Source organism: Ricinus communis, chromosome 3 (genome assembly GCF_019578655.1).
Source record: "Ricinus communis isolate WT05 ecotype wild-type chromosome 3, ASM1957865v1, whole genome shotgun sequence".
NCBI lineage: Eukaryota > Viridiplantae > Streptophyta > Magnoliopsida > Malpighiales > Euphorbiaceae > Ricinus > Ricinus communis.
In genome coordinates, this window is record NC_063258.1 from 24,173,675 (window position 1) to 24,194,183 (window position 20,509).

General features: G+C 29.0%; 1 protein-coding gene across 1 annotated transcript; it reads left to right on the forward strand.

The window, feature by feature from the left end:
• The first annotated feature begins 17,744 nt into the window (after positions 1 to 17,744).
• LOC8258867 (CBL-interacting serine/threonine-protein kinase 6) lies at positions 17,745 to 19,670 on the forward strand. The gene has a single exon (XM_002533931.4). It carries the CDS (start codon positions 18,127 to 18,129, stop codon positions 19,423 to 19,425), a length of 1,299 nt encoding a protein of 432 aa, XP_002533977.1. The 5' UTR covers positions 17,745 to 18,126; the 3' UTR covers positions 19,426 to 19,670.
• Positions 19,671 to 20,509: the final 839 nt, after the last annotated feature.

The following is a 20,509-nucleotide window of genomic DNA, read 5'->3' on the forward strand; positions in this document are numbered from 1 at the left end:
CTATTTTTATTCTCACCTCTCTCACTTCTCGCACCCTTTAGAGAAAACGTTCTCTAGCTTGCCTATTAGCCTAAAGCTAATAATATTTTGTGATGCATCTTTCTTCATTCACCTCTTTGCTATTTACAGGCAAGGAGGTGAGTCACCGCCAAGCAATTAGCTTGGAGGCCACTCCAAGTGAATTTGCTTGGAGGCTACTCCAAATTTTATTTTTTAAATAAATAACATGGGGTCCACCATATGGAGAGACCGCCAACAAATCTCCCCCTCCTGACTACATGGGAGGTACCACCATTCCAGCTACTTGTCGACAGTATTCAAACTTTCCTCGCAGAAGAGCTTTGGTTATCATTTCAGATCCATTTTTATTGGAATGGATCTTTTCTAGCTGTAGCAGCTTCATCTCTAATACATCTCGAATCCAGTGATATCTCACATCGATATGTTTAGATCTTGAATGAAAGGAGAAATTCTTTCCGAGGTGAATAGCGTTTTGACTATCACAAAACAGCTCATACTTCGTCTGGTGGAAACTAAGTTCACTTAAGAACTTTTTCATCCATAGCAACTCCTTACATACTTCAGTTGCTGCAATAAACTTTGCTTCTACCAAAACATTCACGGAAGAGGCGGAAACCCTTTTGAAAGAAACTATTCAGGAATAGAAGGAACGTTTTCTACTTCAGAAACAAGTCTAAAGAAATAAATCACTACAGGTATAAGTATAAAGAAATTAATCACTTTTAATCTTTAACTTTTAATTATAAAAATTTTATTTTATAATTTATAAATTTATAATCTATATATTTATATTTTAGAAACTATATAAAATCTATATAATCTATATATAGATTATTATATTATAATATGTATATTATATGAGAAAAAAATTGCATCCAATAGGATTTGAATCTATACCAAAGGTTTAGAAGACCTATGTCCTATCCATTAGACAATGGACACTTTTCTATTCCATTCCAATTTTTTTCTTTTTTCTTTCATATTTTTTGTTCATAAAAAAAAGAATATGCAAGATAATTTTAGGAATTATCTATTTTTTGAATTAAAAATGAAATGTAAAAAATGTAAATGTAAATGATGGATTAATTCTTTTATATTCATTTTAGAATTATTTAATTTTAGAATAAAATATTCTAATTTTTAGAATTTATTATTAGATTATTAGAATTTTCAGTTTTTTTTTATTACAATTTACAATTACTTTTTCTAACATTATTCTAGTTTCTTATTAATTTATATTCTAATAATATAAAAATAGTATATTAATATAAAGATAGTATATACACTATCTAGAGTCTATTTATATAGAACAAATTATAACTATATACTATAACTTTATATTATATAGTTATAATAGATATTAACTAGTTATAATAGAAATATATAAAAACTTAATAACTTCTATAATAACTAACTATATAGAATAGAGGGTTATTATATATTGTTAATATATAGTTAGCTATTTATATAATATAAAATATAAAATTAAAAATTTATATAATATTTTATATAATATAAATTTATATAATATAATATTAAAAATTTATATAATATTTTATATAATATAAATTTATATAATATAATATTAAAAAATTTATATAATATTTTATATAATATAAATTTATATAATATAATATTAAAAATTTATATAATATTATATAATATTATAATATAATAATAATATTAATAATTAGAATAATAATATTAATAATTATAATAATAGAAAAATAGAAAATACGTATATAGAGTCCAATTTAATTAGACTATTAAAAAACTATTCAAAAATTTTAAATAAATAATTTAAATTTTTTGAATAAATATTTTCTGTATTCTCGACTGCCATGACACAGCTCCCCCTGCAAATGAAATCAGATAACCTGATGTGGACTTTCTCGAGTCAACATCTCCGGCCATATCTGCATCTGTGTAGCCAACTAACACAAGTTTTCCATCTCCAAAAGATAGACACATTCTTGATGTACCTTGAAGGTATCTCAGAATCCATTTCACTGCAACCCAATGTTCTTTTCCAGGATTTGAAAGGAACCGACTCACTACTCCAACTGAGTGAGCAATATCAGGTCGTGTACATACCATGGCATACATCAGACTCCCAACTGCTGAAGCATATTGAACTCTTTCCATCTCCTCCTTCTCTTTCTCAGTAGACGGGCACTGTTCAGAATTCAATCTAAAGTGATTAGCAAGGGGACAGCTAACCGCTTTAGCTTTATCCATGTTAAATCTTTGAAGTACTTTCTAAATGTACTTCTCCAGTGATAACCATAATTTCTTGGCGCCCCTATCTCTGGTTATCTTGATGCCTAGAATTTGCTTTACCGAGCCCAAGTCTTTCATAGCAAAAGACTTGCTCAACTGCTTTTTCAAGTTGTTGATTCTTGAAATATTTTGGCCAACGATCAATATGTCATCCACATAGAGCAGAAGTATAATAAAATTATCATCAGAGAATTTCTGCATGAACACACAATGGTCTGAAGTAATCTTTTTGTACCCTTGCTCCCCCATAACTAACTCAAACTTCTTATACCATTGTCTCGGTGCTTATTTCAAGCCATATAGGCTTTTCTTCAACTTGCAGACATACTGCTCTTTCCGCTTTTCTTCAAAAACCCTCTGGCTGCTCATGTATATCTCTTTCTCCAAAATACCATGAAGGAAGGCAGTCTTTTTACGTCCATATGCTCGATCTCCAGGTCGAGACTTGCTGCTAACCCTAGCACTGTACGAATGGATGTCATTTTCACCACCGGTGAAAAAATCTCATCAAAGTCAATCCCTTTCCTTTGGCTGAATCCCTTGACAACTAGTCTAGCTTTAAATTGTGGTTGGAGACCGTGTTCCTCATTCTTTAACCTGAACACCCACTTATTTTTCAAAGTTCTCTTGCCTTTAGGCAACCTTACCAGCTTGAAAGTATCATTCTCATGCAAAGATCTCATTTCATCTTGCATGGCTTCAATCCATTTTTGCTTGTGTTCATCATCCATAGCTTCTTCAAAGCTCTCGAGTTCTCCCCCATCAGTTAATAACACATACTGATCTTCAGGATATCTGGTAGATTGTTGTCGAACTCTACCAAGTCTCCATAGAATTGGAGAACCCACATCTGTTGGTGGATGATGATGAACACCATAATTATCAGCATTACCTGGTTCAAACTCAATGGGAGCATCTTGACCATCTATCTCCGGTTGGTCGCTTTCTTCATCTCCAACATGTCTAGGAACTGTTGTTGGAGGAATCAATTCCAAGTTTGTTAAATCTCCATCAGATTGCTCAAAAACATTCTGAACCCTTTTAATATCCTCAATGGTCTGATTTTCAACAAACACGGCATCACGGCTTCTGATAAGCCTCTTATGAACTGGATCATAAAATCTATAGCCAAACTGATCTTGACCAGAGCCCACAAACACGCACTCTCATGTCTTAGCATCAAGTTTGGACCTCTCGTCTTTCGGAATATGCACAAAGGCTTTGCACCCATATACTCGTAAATGACCATAGGAAACATCATTTCCCGTCCATACTTTTTCTGGAGTATCAGACTGTAGAGGGATACATGTTGAAAGGTTGAGCATATAAACTGCTGCCAGTAGAGCTTCACCCCAAAACATCTTAGGCAACTTTACATGTGAGAGTAAACATCTAACTCTTTCCATTAAGGTTTTGTTCATCCTCTCAGCCAAGCCGTTCAACTGCGGCGTCTTAGGAGGTGTTATTTGATGCCGAATACCATTATTTTTGGAATAAGCATCAAATGGTCCAATATACTCTCCACCATTTTCTGTACGGATGCACTTCAGCTTCTTGTCACTCTGTCTCTCCACCAGTGTTAGAAATTGCTTGAAAACTTCTAACACTTGGTCCTTTATCTTCAAAGTATACACCCATGTCTTCCTTGAATGATCATCAATGAAAGTCACAAAGTATTGAGCACCACCAAGTGACTTCGGCATTGGTCCACACAAATTTGAGTGAATCAGATCTAACACATTCTTCATTCTAGAAGGAGGGAAACTTTTGAAAGAAACTCTATTTTGCTTCCCTACCAAACAATCAGTACATTTCTCCAAATGAACCTGATCCAATCCATGTAACACATTTCTTTTGGCCAATATCAACATTCCTTTTCTCACTCATGTGACCGAGTCGTTTATGCCACAACTCAACTATACTATCATTCTCTACTATATTGACATCATCACGGGAGAGCTTTGCCTGCATCATGTATAGTTTTGAATATCGTTTTCCCCCGGCCACCACCAATGAACCTTTGGTAAGCTTGCATTGGCCATTAAAGAAGGTGTTGCAAAAACCTTCATCATCCAGCTTGCCTGCTGAAATCAAATTCAGGCGCATATATGGAACATGCCTGACATCCTTCAAGACTAGCCGTGTACCATTTTTTATTTCTAGAAGGACGTTACCTTTGCCTATGACTTTTGCAAAATTCTCATTTCCCATTCTTACATCACCAAAATTGCCTGATGTGTAAGATGAGAAGAATTCCTTCCAAGATGTAGCATGAATGGTAGCACCAGTGTCAATCACCTAACTCGTCTCATGGATTGCAAGGTTGACAATATCATCATCATGGACTATGTTGAATTCTCCGACAAGAAGAAATTCGCGATCTATATCACTGGGTCGACTCTGCAGTCCAAAAAGTTGAAGACACGTGGGTAAAGATAAAGGATATATATATATATATATATATATATATATATATATATACCTACTTTTAAAACATTTAGGTGATGAATGTGAGACTCGAGAGCCTCAAAAGTCTAAAACCCTAAAATATATATCAAAAATGAAATTTTGAGGATTTTTCTTGGAGGTTTTTATTTTGGATAAAGATAAAAAATGTATATATATATATATATATATACCTACTTTTAAAATATTTAGGGCGATGAAATTGAGACTCGAGAGCCGTCAAAAGACTAAAGCCCCAAAATATACACCCAAAAGGAAATATTGAGGATTTTTCTTATAGGTTTTTGTTTTGGATAAAGATGAAGGATATATATATATATATATATATATATATATATATATATATATATATATTCAAGACATGAGCAACTTTCTCAGGCGGTTGGCATTATCGAAAGACTCAAAGCATGTGAAGAATCTCCGCAGACTACAAGACAAGTGGAATCATTTCTACTCAGCAAAGCATCAAAGCCCGTGACAAGTATCCAAAGCTCCAAGACCTCTATATATCTTCCCGTGAGAATTAGACTCGGGAAGAGCTTTCTTTCTTTCTCTCTTCTATTTTCTACCGAATTCTAAATTCCGAGGGATGAAGAAGGAGGACTCCTCTATATATAGAGGTCTTGGAGCTTTGGATACTTGTCACGGGCTTTGGATGCTTTGCTTAGTGGAGTAGAAATGATTCCACTTGTCTTGTAGTCTGTGAGATTCTTCACATGCTTGAGTTCATAATGCCCTGAAAGAATCTTTTGCTTTTTTCTTTTGCTTTTTTGACTTTTGTTTTTTCTTTTGTCTTTTCTTTTCTTTTCTTTTCTTTTCTTTTTCTTTTTCTTTTCTTTTTCTTTTTCTTTTTCTTTTTGTTTTTGTTTTTCTTTTTGTGGGCTTTAGTGTGGTACTGTTGAGTCGAGTCTCAATAAAGGACCTATTTCTTTCAATTGTTTTCCAAATATCACGATTTCTTTAAACGATAAAAATGTTTTAAAGAGCATCGTTCTTCAAATCAAAACTCACAATTACAAAATGCTTGAAGGATCTATTCCGATAGCATTAATTTTCAAAATTCATTACAAAGCTATGATTTCTGCCTTTGGTTCCAAACACAAACTTCACTCACCAAAAGGAGAAACCCTGTTCCTTCAAACAGATCTATCCAAATCATTCCAAAGCCAGAAGCGACTCCAAAGTCGTCCTCTTCCTCTACAAAGGGTAAAGGTATATTATCTATCCCTTTTCAAAATACCGAGATAGAGATTTTCCCTCCAAATCTATCTCAAAACTCAAATAGTCTTTCAAAGCCAAACTCTCAGGAGATTGCGTTGTAACCAGATTCACGCTTTAAGCAGCCTGTAGGAGCTTTTAATGCTCTTGCAGAATCTGTTTTCCAGCCTATAAACTTATAGATCTGAAAATAAATTTGAACAGAAAGAACCAACAAGTTTCTGATGTGCAGGATCCTCTTACGAGGCAAGCACAGAGCATACACTTGATGATGGGGAAAGAAGAAGAAGATAAATAAAGAAGATAAACTTTGAATGCTTTATTGATAATAACAGGCTTTGAACATAAACATATAAACAACTTTGAAAGCTTTAAACAAATATACAACTTTGTAAAACTTTGAGGTGGGATTATCATCTCACTCAAGCACAGCAACTCCAAATCCTAGGTGCTATCCAAACAACAGTAGAAGGAACTCCGATCCTAGATGAAATAGGAAATCCAATTGAGGATGCGGTTTCGACCCTAATCCTCACTATTTCCCTACATTTCATAGGAGACCCTTCTCTGCTCAAAGACAAGAATGCCGAGCTCCTTAGCAACCTTACCTGTAAGAAGCTTAGCAACTTCCATAGGTGTTTAAAATGCTGTTCAATGGAATTTGAAAAGATTAAAACATCATCTATGTAGACAATGCAGAACTTTGAAAATGGATTAAAAATGTCATTCATGATTTTCTGAAATTCAGAAGGGGCATTTTTTAATCCAAAAGGCATATTGTAAGTTTTCCAGAAGACTCCATGAGCTTCAAATAGAAGAAGAAGTTTTGCAAAAGATTTCTGCTCTTCTAGTTGATTCATCTGAATCAGAGTTCTCAAACAGTGAGGAAGAATTTCAAATCGATGAAATCAAAACCTCAACTGATTGTTCTGAGACAGATTCAGAGAAAACTCACAATTACAAAATGCTTGAAAGATCTATTCCGATAGCATTAATTTTCAAAATTCATTACAAAGCTATGATTTCTGTCTTTGGTTCCAAACACAAACTTCACTCACCAAAAGGAGAAACCCTGTTCCTTCAAACAGATCTATCCAAACAACTTTGAAAGCTTTAAACAAACATACAACTTTGTAAAACTTTGAAACAAGAAGAATATAGATTTACAAGAGGAGTTACAAGATTTCTCTCTCTCTCTCTCACTCACTCTTTTCACTCTAATTTCTTCTGTGAGAATTAGACTCAGGAAGAGCTTTCTTTCTTTCTCTCTTCTATTTTCTACTGAATTCTAAATTCTGAGGGATGAAGAAGGAGGACTCCTCTATATATAGAGGTCTTGGAGCTTTGGATACTTGTCACGGGCTTTGGAATTTGGTTTGTAATTTGCTTTGAATAGGTTGAACAGGGGTAAGACTTCGGGAATAAGAGTCTCAGGGGCATTACCGTAGTAATTCCACCTTGTTTAAACCAAGGTAAGGGATTTTGGAGGTTTGGATATTGGTGTCGAGTAGAATATATATATATATATATATATATATATATATATATATATATATATACCTACTTTTAAAGACATTTAGGTGGTGAATGTGAGACTCGAGAGCGGTCAAAAGTATCAGAACCCTAAAATATACACTAAAAAGGAAATTTTGAGGATTTTCCTTAGAGGTTTTTTATTTTTGGTAAAGATTTCAAGCTCTTGAGAAGAGAATTATAATGAAGGATTAATCTAAAATCTTTGTAAGTGGAGTTGAAGAACATTGCTTTTAACTCTTAGTTTCATTTCATTTCAACTCTTGAATATTTCACTTTTATATTCTTTCAAGCTTGTAATGATTTTGGATACTTTGATTTCTCTCTTTTTTATTACACTTTTAAGGATGAACAATAAATCATTACTAGGGCTATGATTTTACTTTGTGAATATTGAATTTTGACTTGAGCTTAATTAATTTAAAGTTTTTTATATTTATGTTCAAGATTTCTGTTATAATTGCTATTCTCTTTTGTTTGGCCAACAAATATGAATTTATTTCTGTTTGATGTATTTGTGAATATGAGAAAATAACCCCGTAAAAGATGTATATTTATGAATATTAGAAAATAGCCCTGTAAGAGGGATATACTTGTGAGTATGAGAAAACAACCAAGTAGAAGAAGTGTATTTTTTAATATAAAAAATAACCTTGTAAGAGTGATATATTTGTGAGTATGAGAAAGCAATCCCGTAAAAGATGTATATATTTTAATATGAGAAAATAACCCCGTAAGATAGATATTTTTATAAATATTAGAAAACAATCTCATAAAAGGGATATATTTGTAAGTATGAGAAAACAACCTCGTAGAAAATGTATACTTATGAAAATGAGAAAACAACCTCATAAGAGGATATATTTGTAAGTGTAAATAAACAACCCTATAAAAATGATTTATTTGTGAATATAAGAAAATAAGTCCGAAAGAGGGATATGTTTATCAATATTAGAAAACAATCTCGTAAAAAAAATGTATATTTATTAGTATGAGACAACAACCCCAAAAAAAGAGTATATTTATTATTATGAGAAAACAACCCGGTAAAAGAAATATATTTTGTGACTGTGAGGAGTAAACATAAAAGGGTATATAAAAAATTAATTTTCTAATTAGATTTCGATTTTAATTCTACAATATAGAATTTTAAATTATATTCTACTATTATATTTTACTAATAAATTTATTTTAAAATTATATAATAACTTCTAATCATAGAAAAATAGTAATATCAATTATATTGATAGTATTAATTTATATAATACTAAAATTAGTTAATAACTATTTTTAAAATAATTATAATATTATTATAGTAATAAAATTTTAAGATATTATAATATTAAAATTACTTTTCATAAATTTTTTAATTACTTTTATTTAGTAAGAAAGACATTTTTCTAAAATAAAATTAATTTGAACCAAACACAATATTTAAATTAAAAAGTCCATTAATCTAAACGAAAAACTAAATCAACCGGAAAGACAATTCTAATAGCCATATTGAATTTTATTTCTTTTTTATTTATTTATTGGTGACATTTCGTTTTTATTTCAAACATTTCTATTCTTATACCTTTTCTTTTGTTATTAACAATTTAAATGCCAATAATTTATCTTTTCTTTTCTTCTTTTTTTTCCTTCTCTTTCTAGTACGAGTTGACTATAAAAATTAACACAAAGATCTCATATAAAATTGTCAATATGCATGTATATTTTTTTAGGATCATTATTCGGTATCATTGTTGCACCTTCTAACTATTCGATTTATCTTTTCAAATTTTAGGCATTAAATCTTATTTATTCAAATAATGTGTAACCTGTTTAAAATGTTTCAATATGCTTTTTTAAAATATTAATAAATTAGTATAAAATATAGATTTTGAGAGATATTTATTTTTCAGATGTTATCATTAATAGAATTTAATATTTATTTTTTTAAAATATTATTAATTAATAAAACTAATTCAATTTAATTGTAAAATTAATGAGCAATTCTTTTCACCAACTTCATTCATTTGTTTTATTTTAAAGGTTAATTAGCATATTCTTAGTATAGAATTTTTTTTGTGAGGTCTTATATTATCCAAAATTTGCTTTCCACTTTATCAAATACTTCAAATAAATGGTTTATTATATTTGTTATGTATATTTAATAAATTGATATGATATATATTTGATAATAATTATAATATTAAAATATATTGACTATTTATTGTCTAATTATCATTCAATATATCTTTTGACTTTAAATTAACATTATTATTATAGGTATAAAATTTTTCTGTATATTGCCCATAGACAAACATAAACATAAAAAAATACATTAAGTTTAAATTTGAATACATTTTAGAATTTAATATATTAAAATATAATAAAAACCATATTTTTAATAAAAAATTATATTATTCGTTTACCATCAATCTTTAATTACAAGTTATTAGTAAAGACTAAATTAAGTAAGACTCAAATTAATAATATTGAATCAAATTATCTAAAAACCTCAAATTTAATAAAATAGATCAATATATTCTCTTACCTTATTCTAACTCATATTTGTGTTAGACTAGTCTTATATTTTGAAATTAAATGTGAAAATAAATTATCTAAAATTTTAACGTTTAGTAAAAAAATAATTTGTTTAAAATTATATATTAACAACAAATAGATGATAAGTGATTTAATTAAATTTATTCAAGATATTCATGTTTATATTTTTTTCTTGTAAAAATCTGTGCACATACTAAGCTTTTAATAGTAATAAGTAAGATTTAAATAATTATTTATCTTGTAAATTTAAAAATAATTAAGAAAAAATTACCATAATAATAATAGGACATATATAAAATTAAACTATTAATATTTAGTGTTAAAATCATATTAGATAATAATTATAGAAAATGATTGTTATTTATTGAATGAGTGTGATATTAGATTTTATATAAATACTTTGATTTATTTGAACTATTATCCGATATTAATATTTGATATTATTTTATGAAGTTTCTTTTAAAGAAAAGATTAAGAAACTTTATTTGTGGTATATCTATCAATAAAATTAAAGAAAAAACATTATAATAGAAATTTAATTTGGTAACAGAAATTTGATTACTTTGATTATTTTTAAATAAATGTATAATAAAACAAGAAAATAAAAAATTAATAACACAATTAAATAATTATATATTTTAGCAAAATTAAATAGATAAGTTTTATTATATATTGAATTTATTTCATATTTTTAATTTTAGTTACATGTTAATCCGTTTAATAAATAATTGAAGATAAACACCTGTTTATTTTCTTATTATGTTTATCTTAAACCTATTTAAATGAGGCATGAAAATCACATGGAAAATAGGCTTGGGCTTGGGATAACGATTACTGTTATTAAGGATAAAACCAAGTTAAACATTAAAATCTATTATATAAATCCATCCGCAGCTGTAATGCATTCTGTATACTTAATTACACAATAAACAATGAGCAAGAAAGAAATTAAGTTAATTGGCTGATTAACATGCTTGATCTACTTAATTAAGGGTGACATTTTTAAATATAAAATAGAAAGAAAACATAGATACGTAAGTAAATAATGGATAGATTTATGGGTGGAAAGTGAAGAAATGTTTGATTTTCTTAATGGAAAAAAGAAATAAAGTTCTCACAAGGGCTGAATTGACATGTTTATCAATAACTTTGCTATATTCTTACTATCCAATTAAATTTGATGTTAAATAATAAAATTTAAAGTATGTCTGAAATAGATGTTGGCCGTTCAAAAGATTTATTTTAAATTTTTAATTAATATAATTAATTTTTATATTTTATAAATTATTTTTAAAATCTATTTTTCTAAAAGTTTTAATATACTTTTGAAATTTGAAAAATGAAAAAGAAAATAAAGAGAAAATTTATTTGTTTAATTTATGTTAAGAAGTGGGACTAACCAATCAGAGAAAAGGACGGAATGACGAAGATGTATCCGTGGGGATCCAATTCCATCCATCAAATTCTTTTTTTCTGAAAGCCTAACCTGAACCAGAAGTAACCGGTCAGCATACGTTTCTTTCTCTTAACTTTTTTATTTCCTTTTCTTTTTCTCTCTCTCTCTCTATTATTCGTTTTGCTTTTCTTTTATTTTATTTTTCTGTTATGATTATATGATTATTATTTTGTCTCCCCCTTATATCCATTCATTTTAATAGACAAATTGGAGTCGTCTTGATTGCAACAGAACATGAACACCTAATTCACTGCGATCATTCTTTTCACTCCAATGTAAACACTTAATTTCAAGTTCCAAGTTAGAACAGAACTATCGTAAATATAAAATCTTTATTAAAACAATCAGAGCAACACTTTTCTCTTAAACATCCAGTTATATAATTATTCTCATATTGATTCATTTTAATCTAATAATTTATTATCTATTTAACCAATTTAATTAATTTTGTTTTATCATAAATAAACAAAATAAATTTTTTATTCTGTAAACAACAATATTCCTTATTTTCAATAATTTTATATATTTATAATCATTTATATAGAAATGAAATTTAGTTAGAATTTTTAAAATAAAAAATATTTTTATTTTTATAACAAAACATTTTTAAAATTGATAGTTAATAAATAAATATATTTTTATTTGTATGTATTAAAAAATAAAAATTTAATTTAATTTATTAAATATATAGAAAATTATTAAATTAAAAAGTTAAATAATGTAAATTAATAAAAAAAAGATAACTATTTAAAGAAGTGTTTAAAGAAAAATACTACTAGGATTCCTCAAACAATCGAATAATAAACTAATAAATTACAAGAATAAAACAAAACAAACACCAGGATTACACAGAAGAAAGAAATCATTTTCAGAGTTCTGTTGAAGTTGAAGAAAGTGGAGATAAGCATTAATTAGTAGTACTCGATTACCGATGAGTAATTAAAAATACAAAATAGAGAGAGACGTGGCAAATGTTGTCTGATAGTGGCCGCCAAAAACGAGGTGGGCTGTTCTGAATCAGTTGACCGAGTCTTATGAATCGTCCTTCCTTCTTCCGACTTACCACACACATTTTGCAGTAGCCATCCACGCAGCTTCTCTCACTTGCAAATTTCAATTTTGCATCACATGTCAGTAAACGATTATTTCGTGCATCACCAAGTCTCATTTTCATTAAGTCTTTACTAATAAATTATCTTTTAAGTATTTGTATTATTATATATGCTTATCCCCCATTATAATTCGGTAGCAAACAATCTAAGATTTTTTATTTGAGGAATTATAATTATTTTTTTCATGTTAAATGAAATTTATAAAAGAATAATCTTTTCTATTAATAAAAATTATTTTTACTTTTTTTTTTTGGCAAAAAATAAGAAAAGATGGAATGACAACTCTGATTGTTCGCTGGAGAAAATTCGTAAAGTCATAACTAGCTTGGACTAGACTCAAATCCGTCATTGTAGCACCGACCTCGAAACTAATGAAAGATTCAACCAAAATAGAATCTTAAACCCTCTTTAAAAAATATCCTTAAAATACCATCCTTTTGAAATTGGAATTCAAAATTTAAAACTATTTTTTCAATTGATATTTGAATGCAATCCAAAAGTAAATAGGAAAAAATAAAATACTTTATTTCTGGCAGAAGTCGGCTAGAATGAATAAATAGAGTGAGGTCCATTTGTGTATGTTACTAAATATATGAGCCAACCATTATTTGGAGGCTGGAGTGAAGTTTGGACTTCAAAATGCGGCTACTTGGTGATGATCTCTTCCTCTTTTACCGGTTCCTTCCCTTTCCTTCTTCTTTGCCCCCACCTAAGTATATTCTTTTTATCTGGTCTTCAGTTTTGAGATTCTAATTAGTCACCACATCTTTTTGTACTTATCCACACCTTATTAACTTAATGTTCTAAGCCATCCCAATCTTCTCCTTTTCTCTCTCATTATTAATAACATAGATGGCAGATCAAAACTAAATTTTTTAATAAAAATTAAAAAAATAAAAAAAATAAAAAACTAAATAACATACAGCTAATTTTAAATTTAAAGCTTTTAAGTAGATGAAGTGAGATATTTTGACCGTCACCACGTTAAGAAAAACTATCATATTATTCTATTTTTATTTTAAATTTCCAATTATATGATTCAAATGTCATGCAAAATTTAAATTTTGCATAGTCGTATAATCTAAGTTAAATTTAAAATAAAGGATTAATTCATTTTAAAGTCCGACCTGATAACAGTTAAATTATCACTTTGCCATCAGATCTGACCACTCAGCTGTTAGAAGCTGCCGGTTGTCGATTTCGCGACACTGAGGGGTAAAATTGGCATTGACAAGCATGCCTGTTTTATTTGCTGCCAGCATTACGCAAACACTCATGCACATTGCCATTGGGACTGCTAGCGGCGAGTCCATAATAACAACAATATAATATTTTGACAAATACAATATTCTTTGGCTGAAGACATATGAATCTTTTTAAATTTTAGTTATTAAATTAATTTAATATTTTAATTTTTAATTTAATTTAATTTAATTTAATTTTTTATATTTTAATACTATAAACACGTGTCTTTATTCAATTTATTTATATATTATATAAAATACTTAAATATTTTTAAAAAATTCAAACGTGTGTTATATTAAATTAAATACTTAAAATAATTAAAAATTAAATTAAATTAAAAGGTTAAAATTGAACTTATTAATTTATACAAATTCAGAATATAAATATATTTTTTTATCATTATTTTTAATATATATATTTATAGTTAATTACAACGTATCAAGTATAATTTTTAAATATAATAAAATATTACTATAAAAAATTTAACATATCCACATATTTAAAATTTAAATTGAATTATACCATTTCATTTATATATGTTTCTCTATAAATAATATAATAATATAATATAAACACAGTATTTTAGTTTTTTATTTTAGTTTTTATGTTATTTTTATTTGATATCATATGAGGGGAGGGCAGTAGGTCGTGGGAAAAAATGTAAGAGTGCGTCATCACTAGGCATAAGGCACGTGGCGTGTCTAGCATAAGATAATAGGCCAATATCTTAGCACTGGATTCATCTTATAGATTTAGATGAAAAGATAACATTAAAATATACAATTCCAGTTTTTCAATTGTCTGTTAGCTTTGTGTTTGCTCATATGATCTTATCACACTTGGATTTTGGATAAATTAGAAAATCTCAAAAGGTATTACAAATTATTCTGAAAAGCAAATTATTGATACTTTAAACTATCATATCAAATAAAATGAAAAAAAAATATATATGTAGAAACTTAAATTAGCGATAAATAAATATTTTAAATTTGATTGAAAGTCTAAATTTGAGTGTTCTCTTTTTTTTTTTTATAATGAAAAAAGTAATAGTTTAATTATCAAAATATCTTTTTACGTAATTTTAAATTTTCAAATTTTAGTAAAATTTTTAATTTTAATTTCGATTTAATATGCAGTAAAACTATTTATCGAATTTACTGATGCATTATAAATTTTCTAATAATAAAAAATAATAGATCTATATTAGAATATTAATTTATTATTAGAATGTTATTATTTAAGTACATAAAATTAATTTTTCATTTTCAAACTTTAAAATTTCATTAATCTGATATGTTTAAATGATAAAGTTTTAGTAATGAAAGTGCTCATTCAATTCTTTTTTTTTTTCTGTTATCCGCAGAGTTCATGCCATGTCAATGAATTTAGTTGATAATTTTACTTAAAATTAAAATTAAAATTATTATTAAAGTATAATGATGTTAAAATTAAATATTTAAATTTTTTATGGTAGGTTTAGTAATTAAGCCAAAAACTTAAATAAAAAATAATAGCGATGAAAACAAAAATTATTGATATATATGTACTTCAAATTATAATTAATATTTGAAAAGAATAGTATTATTTAAATAGAGATTTGAACTGAACACATTTTTTATAATGTGATTATGAATCAAACAATCTTAATTCAGATCTTCTTTCTGGATGCAAATTTACAAGACTTTCACATATATAAAAAAGCTCAAGTGAATTGATTATGATTTACTGAACTAATAACTTTTTACTGACTAATTCTACGTCAACAGCTACCATCTTTTTTCATCTGAGAATAATTTAAAAAAATTAATAAACTAAATATTTTATATAAAAATCTAAAAACTCCGAATACAAATGTTAAAAATGGCCAAATTTTACAGTTTTTTTTAGTAATTAAGCTTTTATTATTAATTTTTATGACTCCCTTATTTTTTTAAGGTTATTGTCATTGTTTAAGTTATTTTTAATTTTATATTTTACTCTCCTTAGTTGTTTTCTTTTAGATCCACCCCTACTCAAAATAGTAAAGACTATAGTGACTTTGAGGTCAAACATAAAGGAGGCATTTAGTAATTAACCTTTGGAAACCATGAGTGTACGTTTTCTTTTTAATTGTGTTTTATTTGGTTGCCCATACGGAAATTGTGTAAAAATGTGGGGTCAATTTTATATGGTAAGCGGTGTGAGCCTTTCAACCTTTCGTTAGCCCCCTTATCACTTAACCCGCGCATCTAGTGACAAAATACTGTATCACTTGTGGGTCCACCTACCCAATAATTTATTTTTTTCTTTAAAGAATCTGATTTAATACTTTAAAGTACAATTGTTTTACTTTATAAAATATCATTATTTTATCCGGACTCAATTAGGTAAATTGAGCTTATAATTTAAAAATACTAAATATATTTATTAAAAAAATTTACTGAAGTACCAATGTAGCATTCTATTATTATAAAATATATTTTTAACTATAAATAAATAATTAAATACTATTTTTAAATAATTTATTAATTATATACACTTTTATTAATTTAAATTATTAATGAATTAATTTTTAACAAGTCATAGATTAACACTAATAATATTTAACATATAATAAAGCGAGTCAATTTTATTTTTTACATATTATATAAATTACTGTATATTAGATATTAATTTACTTTTTTATCTAGAGAAAACACACATATTATTAAATTAAATACAATAGCAAATTTGAATGTTCACTCCTTTCCTAATATAAAGAATAATAGGAACAAAAGGAGAAGAGATATATATCAATATTGAATATTTTTTGGTATATAGATATACTTAGAGTTAATTTATAGCATGCCAAATAGAATCTTTACAGATAAATAAATATTTTTTTAAGAGTTTAAACACAACTGCATGTCAAAAATTCGAACTCAAAACCTGAATTAAATTAGAAGAGATCCTTACTACCTCATCTATATACTTTTAAGTATATTAAATAAATATTTCAAATATAAAATTAAAAATTATCAATATTTAAAGTTTAGTTCAAATACCTCATCTATATACTTTTAAGTATATTAAATAAATATTTCAAATATAAAATTAAAAATTATCAAATTTAATTCAAATGGAAAGAACACTTATTTATTTATGATAAACTAAATAAATTTACCACCATAAAAGGAATATAAATATTTTTTGGTATATATATACTTAGAGTTAATCTATAGCGTGCCATATAAATTTTTTACAGATAAATAAGTAGTTTTTTAACAATTTAAACACAGCTGCATATCAAAGATTTGAATTCGAACTTAATTAAACTAGTAAATACTTCACCTATATGTTTTTAAGTATATTACATATTGTATAATTTATAGTATGGTGCCCTTGGTATAAAAGAAACAATAAAATTACCAAACGGTTAAAACAATTACGGCGTGTGATGCCGTAAAACTTTCCAAACATCTAAAGTTACCCTTATCATTCCAACTTGATTACAGGTATGATTTTGCTCTATCATTATGCCTGCTGTAACTTATCACTCGTCAATTAAAAATAATTAGGCATTTCTTTTCTTTTCTTTTCTTTTTCCAACAAATATTCACACCTTGTCGGTCCCACACCGAATTATTTACAACCGAACAAAATTAGCCCAGATTTCGTAATTACAGATGCATATCCAGGGCGGTTCCGGAATGCACCAAAACCAAACCCAATAAGACCCTTACGCGTGTAACCAAACAGCAGCCCCTCGAGGTACTGATAAGTGCATGGTTTGGAACCGTCAGATTACGGTTCCGGATGTGGAAAATCATGTTCAGTAGGGATGAAATCGTAATTGGCCTCTTTGCAAAAACTGCTATATAATGACCGGTTATGAGATTAGTAAAAAGGAAATAGAAAAACAAAATCTCTCCGCTCTTCCTCTTCCTCTTCCTCTACCTCTTGAGGTAGGAAAAATCTGAGATTTAAAAACCCTAATTAAAAAAAAAAAAAATCTCTATTTGTGAGATTAGGGCTTCCTGTGGGGAATGCAGAGAGATGAGAGGAGCTTTGTTAACAAAGAGTGAACTTTGTTGCCGCGCCAAACGGTGCATCGGCGGCAGAAATTGCCACCGGAAACACGTTGAAGACGGGTGATCCGATCGCTCACAAGGGAAAAAATTATTCATTACTCATTTCTTATTTCTCTCATATTTTCTTTGTTGTTCTCTCTTTCGTATATACATATAAACACAATCTTTTCAAGAGTTTTGTCGCGGATATTCAGAGATGGCAGAAAGAAGCAAAGATAGCCACTCCAGCCAGCTCCTCCATGGTAAATACGAGCTCGGTCGGTTACTCGGACACGGCACTTTTGCTAAAGTGTACCACGGGCGTAACTTGCAAACCGGAAAGAGCGTGGCGATGAAAGTTGTTGGAAAGGAGAAAGTGATAAAGGTCGGAATGATGGAGCAAGTGAAAAGAGAAATAGCGGTTATGAAGATGGTGAAACATCCGAACATCGTCGAGTTACACGAGGTCATGGCGAGTAAGTCCAAGATTTACTTCGCCATGGAACTCGTTAGAGGCGGCGAGTTGTTTTCGAAGATTGCCAAAGGCAGATTGAGGGAGGACGTTGCTAGAGTTTATTTCCAACAGTTAATCTCAGCCGTTGATTTTTGTCACAGCCGTGGCGTTTATCACCGTGATTTAAAGCCTGAAAATCTTCTCCTTGACGAGGATGGTAACTTGAAGGTTACTGATTTCGGCCTCAGTGCTTTCGCTGAGCATCTGAAGCAAGACGGATTGCTGCATACTACGTGCGGCACTCCTGCATATGTTGCACCGGAAGTGATTGGGAAGAAAGGTTACGATGGAGCCAAAGCAGATCTCTGGTCTTGTGGTGTTATTCTTTACGTTCTTCTTGCTGGTTTCTTGCCTTTTCAAGACGATAACATAGTGGCTATGTATCGAAAGATTTATCGAGGCGACTTTAAATGTCCACCGTGGTTCTCATCTGAAGCGCGCAGATTGATCACCAAGCTGCTCGATCCGAATCCTGCTACTCGAATTACAATCAGCAAAATTATGGATTCATCGTGGATTAAAAAATCAGTGCCGAAAACTGTAACGAGTAAGGAGGAAATGGAGTTTGATGCGTTCAATGGGGACAAATCAAAGCAGCCTGAAACTTTAAACGCTTTTCATATTATCTCTTTATCCGAAGGGTTTGATTTGTCACCGTTGTTCGAAGAGAAAAAGAGGGAGGAGAAAGAGGAGTTGAGGTTCGCCACAACGAGGCCAGCAAGCAGTGTGATATCAACATTAGAGGAGGTTGCTAAGGCTGGGAAATTCAGCGTAAAGAAGAGCGAAACCAAAGTGAGGATGCAGGGTCAAGAGAGTGGAAGAAAAGGTAAATTAGCTATAGCTGCTGAGATATTCGCTGTCACGCCGGCGTTTTTAGTGGTGGAGGTCAAGAAAGATAACGGCGACACTCTTGAATACAATCAATTCTGTAGCAAAGAGCTTAGACCTGCTCTTAAGGACATCCTGTGGACTTCCCCTGCTGATAATTCTACCATTGCTTGAACTTGGAAATTGCTTACTGTTTGTAGTTGGTATTTTGTTATTGTCGTTGATGAATGTTTGTTGCTTGAAATTGACATGGAAGTAGAGGTGGTCTTCTTAATTTCTATTCGCTTTTGTCTGATTTAGTGTTTTGTGTCTCTTGATTCCACAGGACATGCTCTGTGAATCATTCATCAGCTTTAATTATTATTATTTTTTGATTGTTGGTAATGTTCAAAGTTGGATTAGTCTACTTTCTTTTGTAACTTTGTAGTTGCATTTTTTCTCTTTTAATCAGTAATTATATTTCACTTGATGCTTCCACCACACCTCCAATGGTGAAGAAATTGTAATTAAACAAATTCTTTTCAGAAGTTGGAAAAACACCTGAATATTCATTCTTCTTTTATGGTCCAGTTGATGCTGATGAAGGAGTTAAAAATCATCTGTCTTTTAGTGCTCTATCAACAAAATAAAGAATTGTACTTGTTCTTGAACTCAAATTTAACTAAAAAATCTCTTTAAAAATTAAAATTTTGCATGCCAGATATTGACCAAAAACATTAGAATAGAACTCAAATCTCAAATCTAGTTTCAAGATTACAACCAAAATAAAAGCAAAAATTAGAGAGAGAGAGAGAGAGAGTTAATTTCATTTTCTTTTTTATAATGATTATTAATTTGCATCTTGCATCCATAGTTTACTGCTTTTTCCCCTAACCTCCATCTTTTCTTTTCCAATGGGCCATTACTGAATATACCAAAATTTATAGTTGGGAATGCTCTTAGGGCAAATATGATAGTCAGTTTTCAATGGAGGATTCAATTAGTACTCAAGATGAAGAGGAAATTCCTGATTAGAACAAAAATGTTATGGGTTTCTCACATGAATCTCTTATGGGTATTAGGATTGAATTAAAACCACGAAATCTTTTGGTATTCAGAATAGCAATTTATGTACTCACTAATTGCTTGAAAAAAAAAAAAAATAATTCAGATCTGTCTGTTAATTGTGTAATTGACAACTTTATTTTCTTATTTCTGGGTTTCTGACACTATCTTCTTGCACATGGAGGCTGGCTCTGGACTCTTTTGTATTATGTGA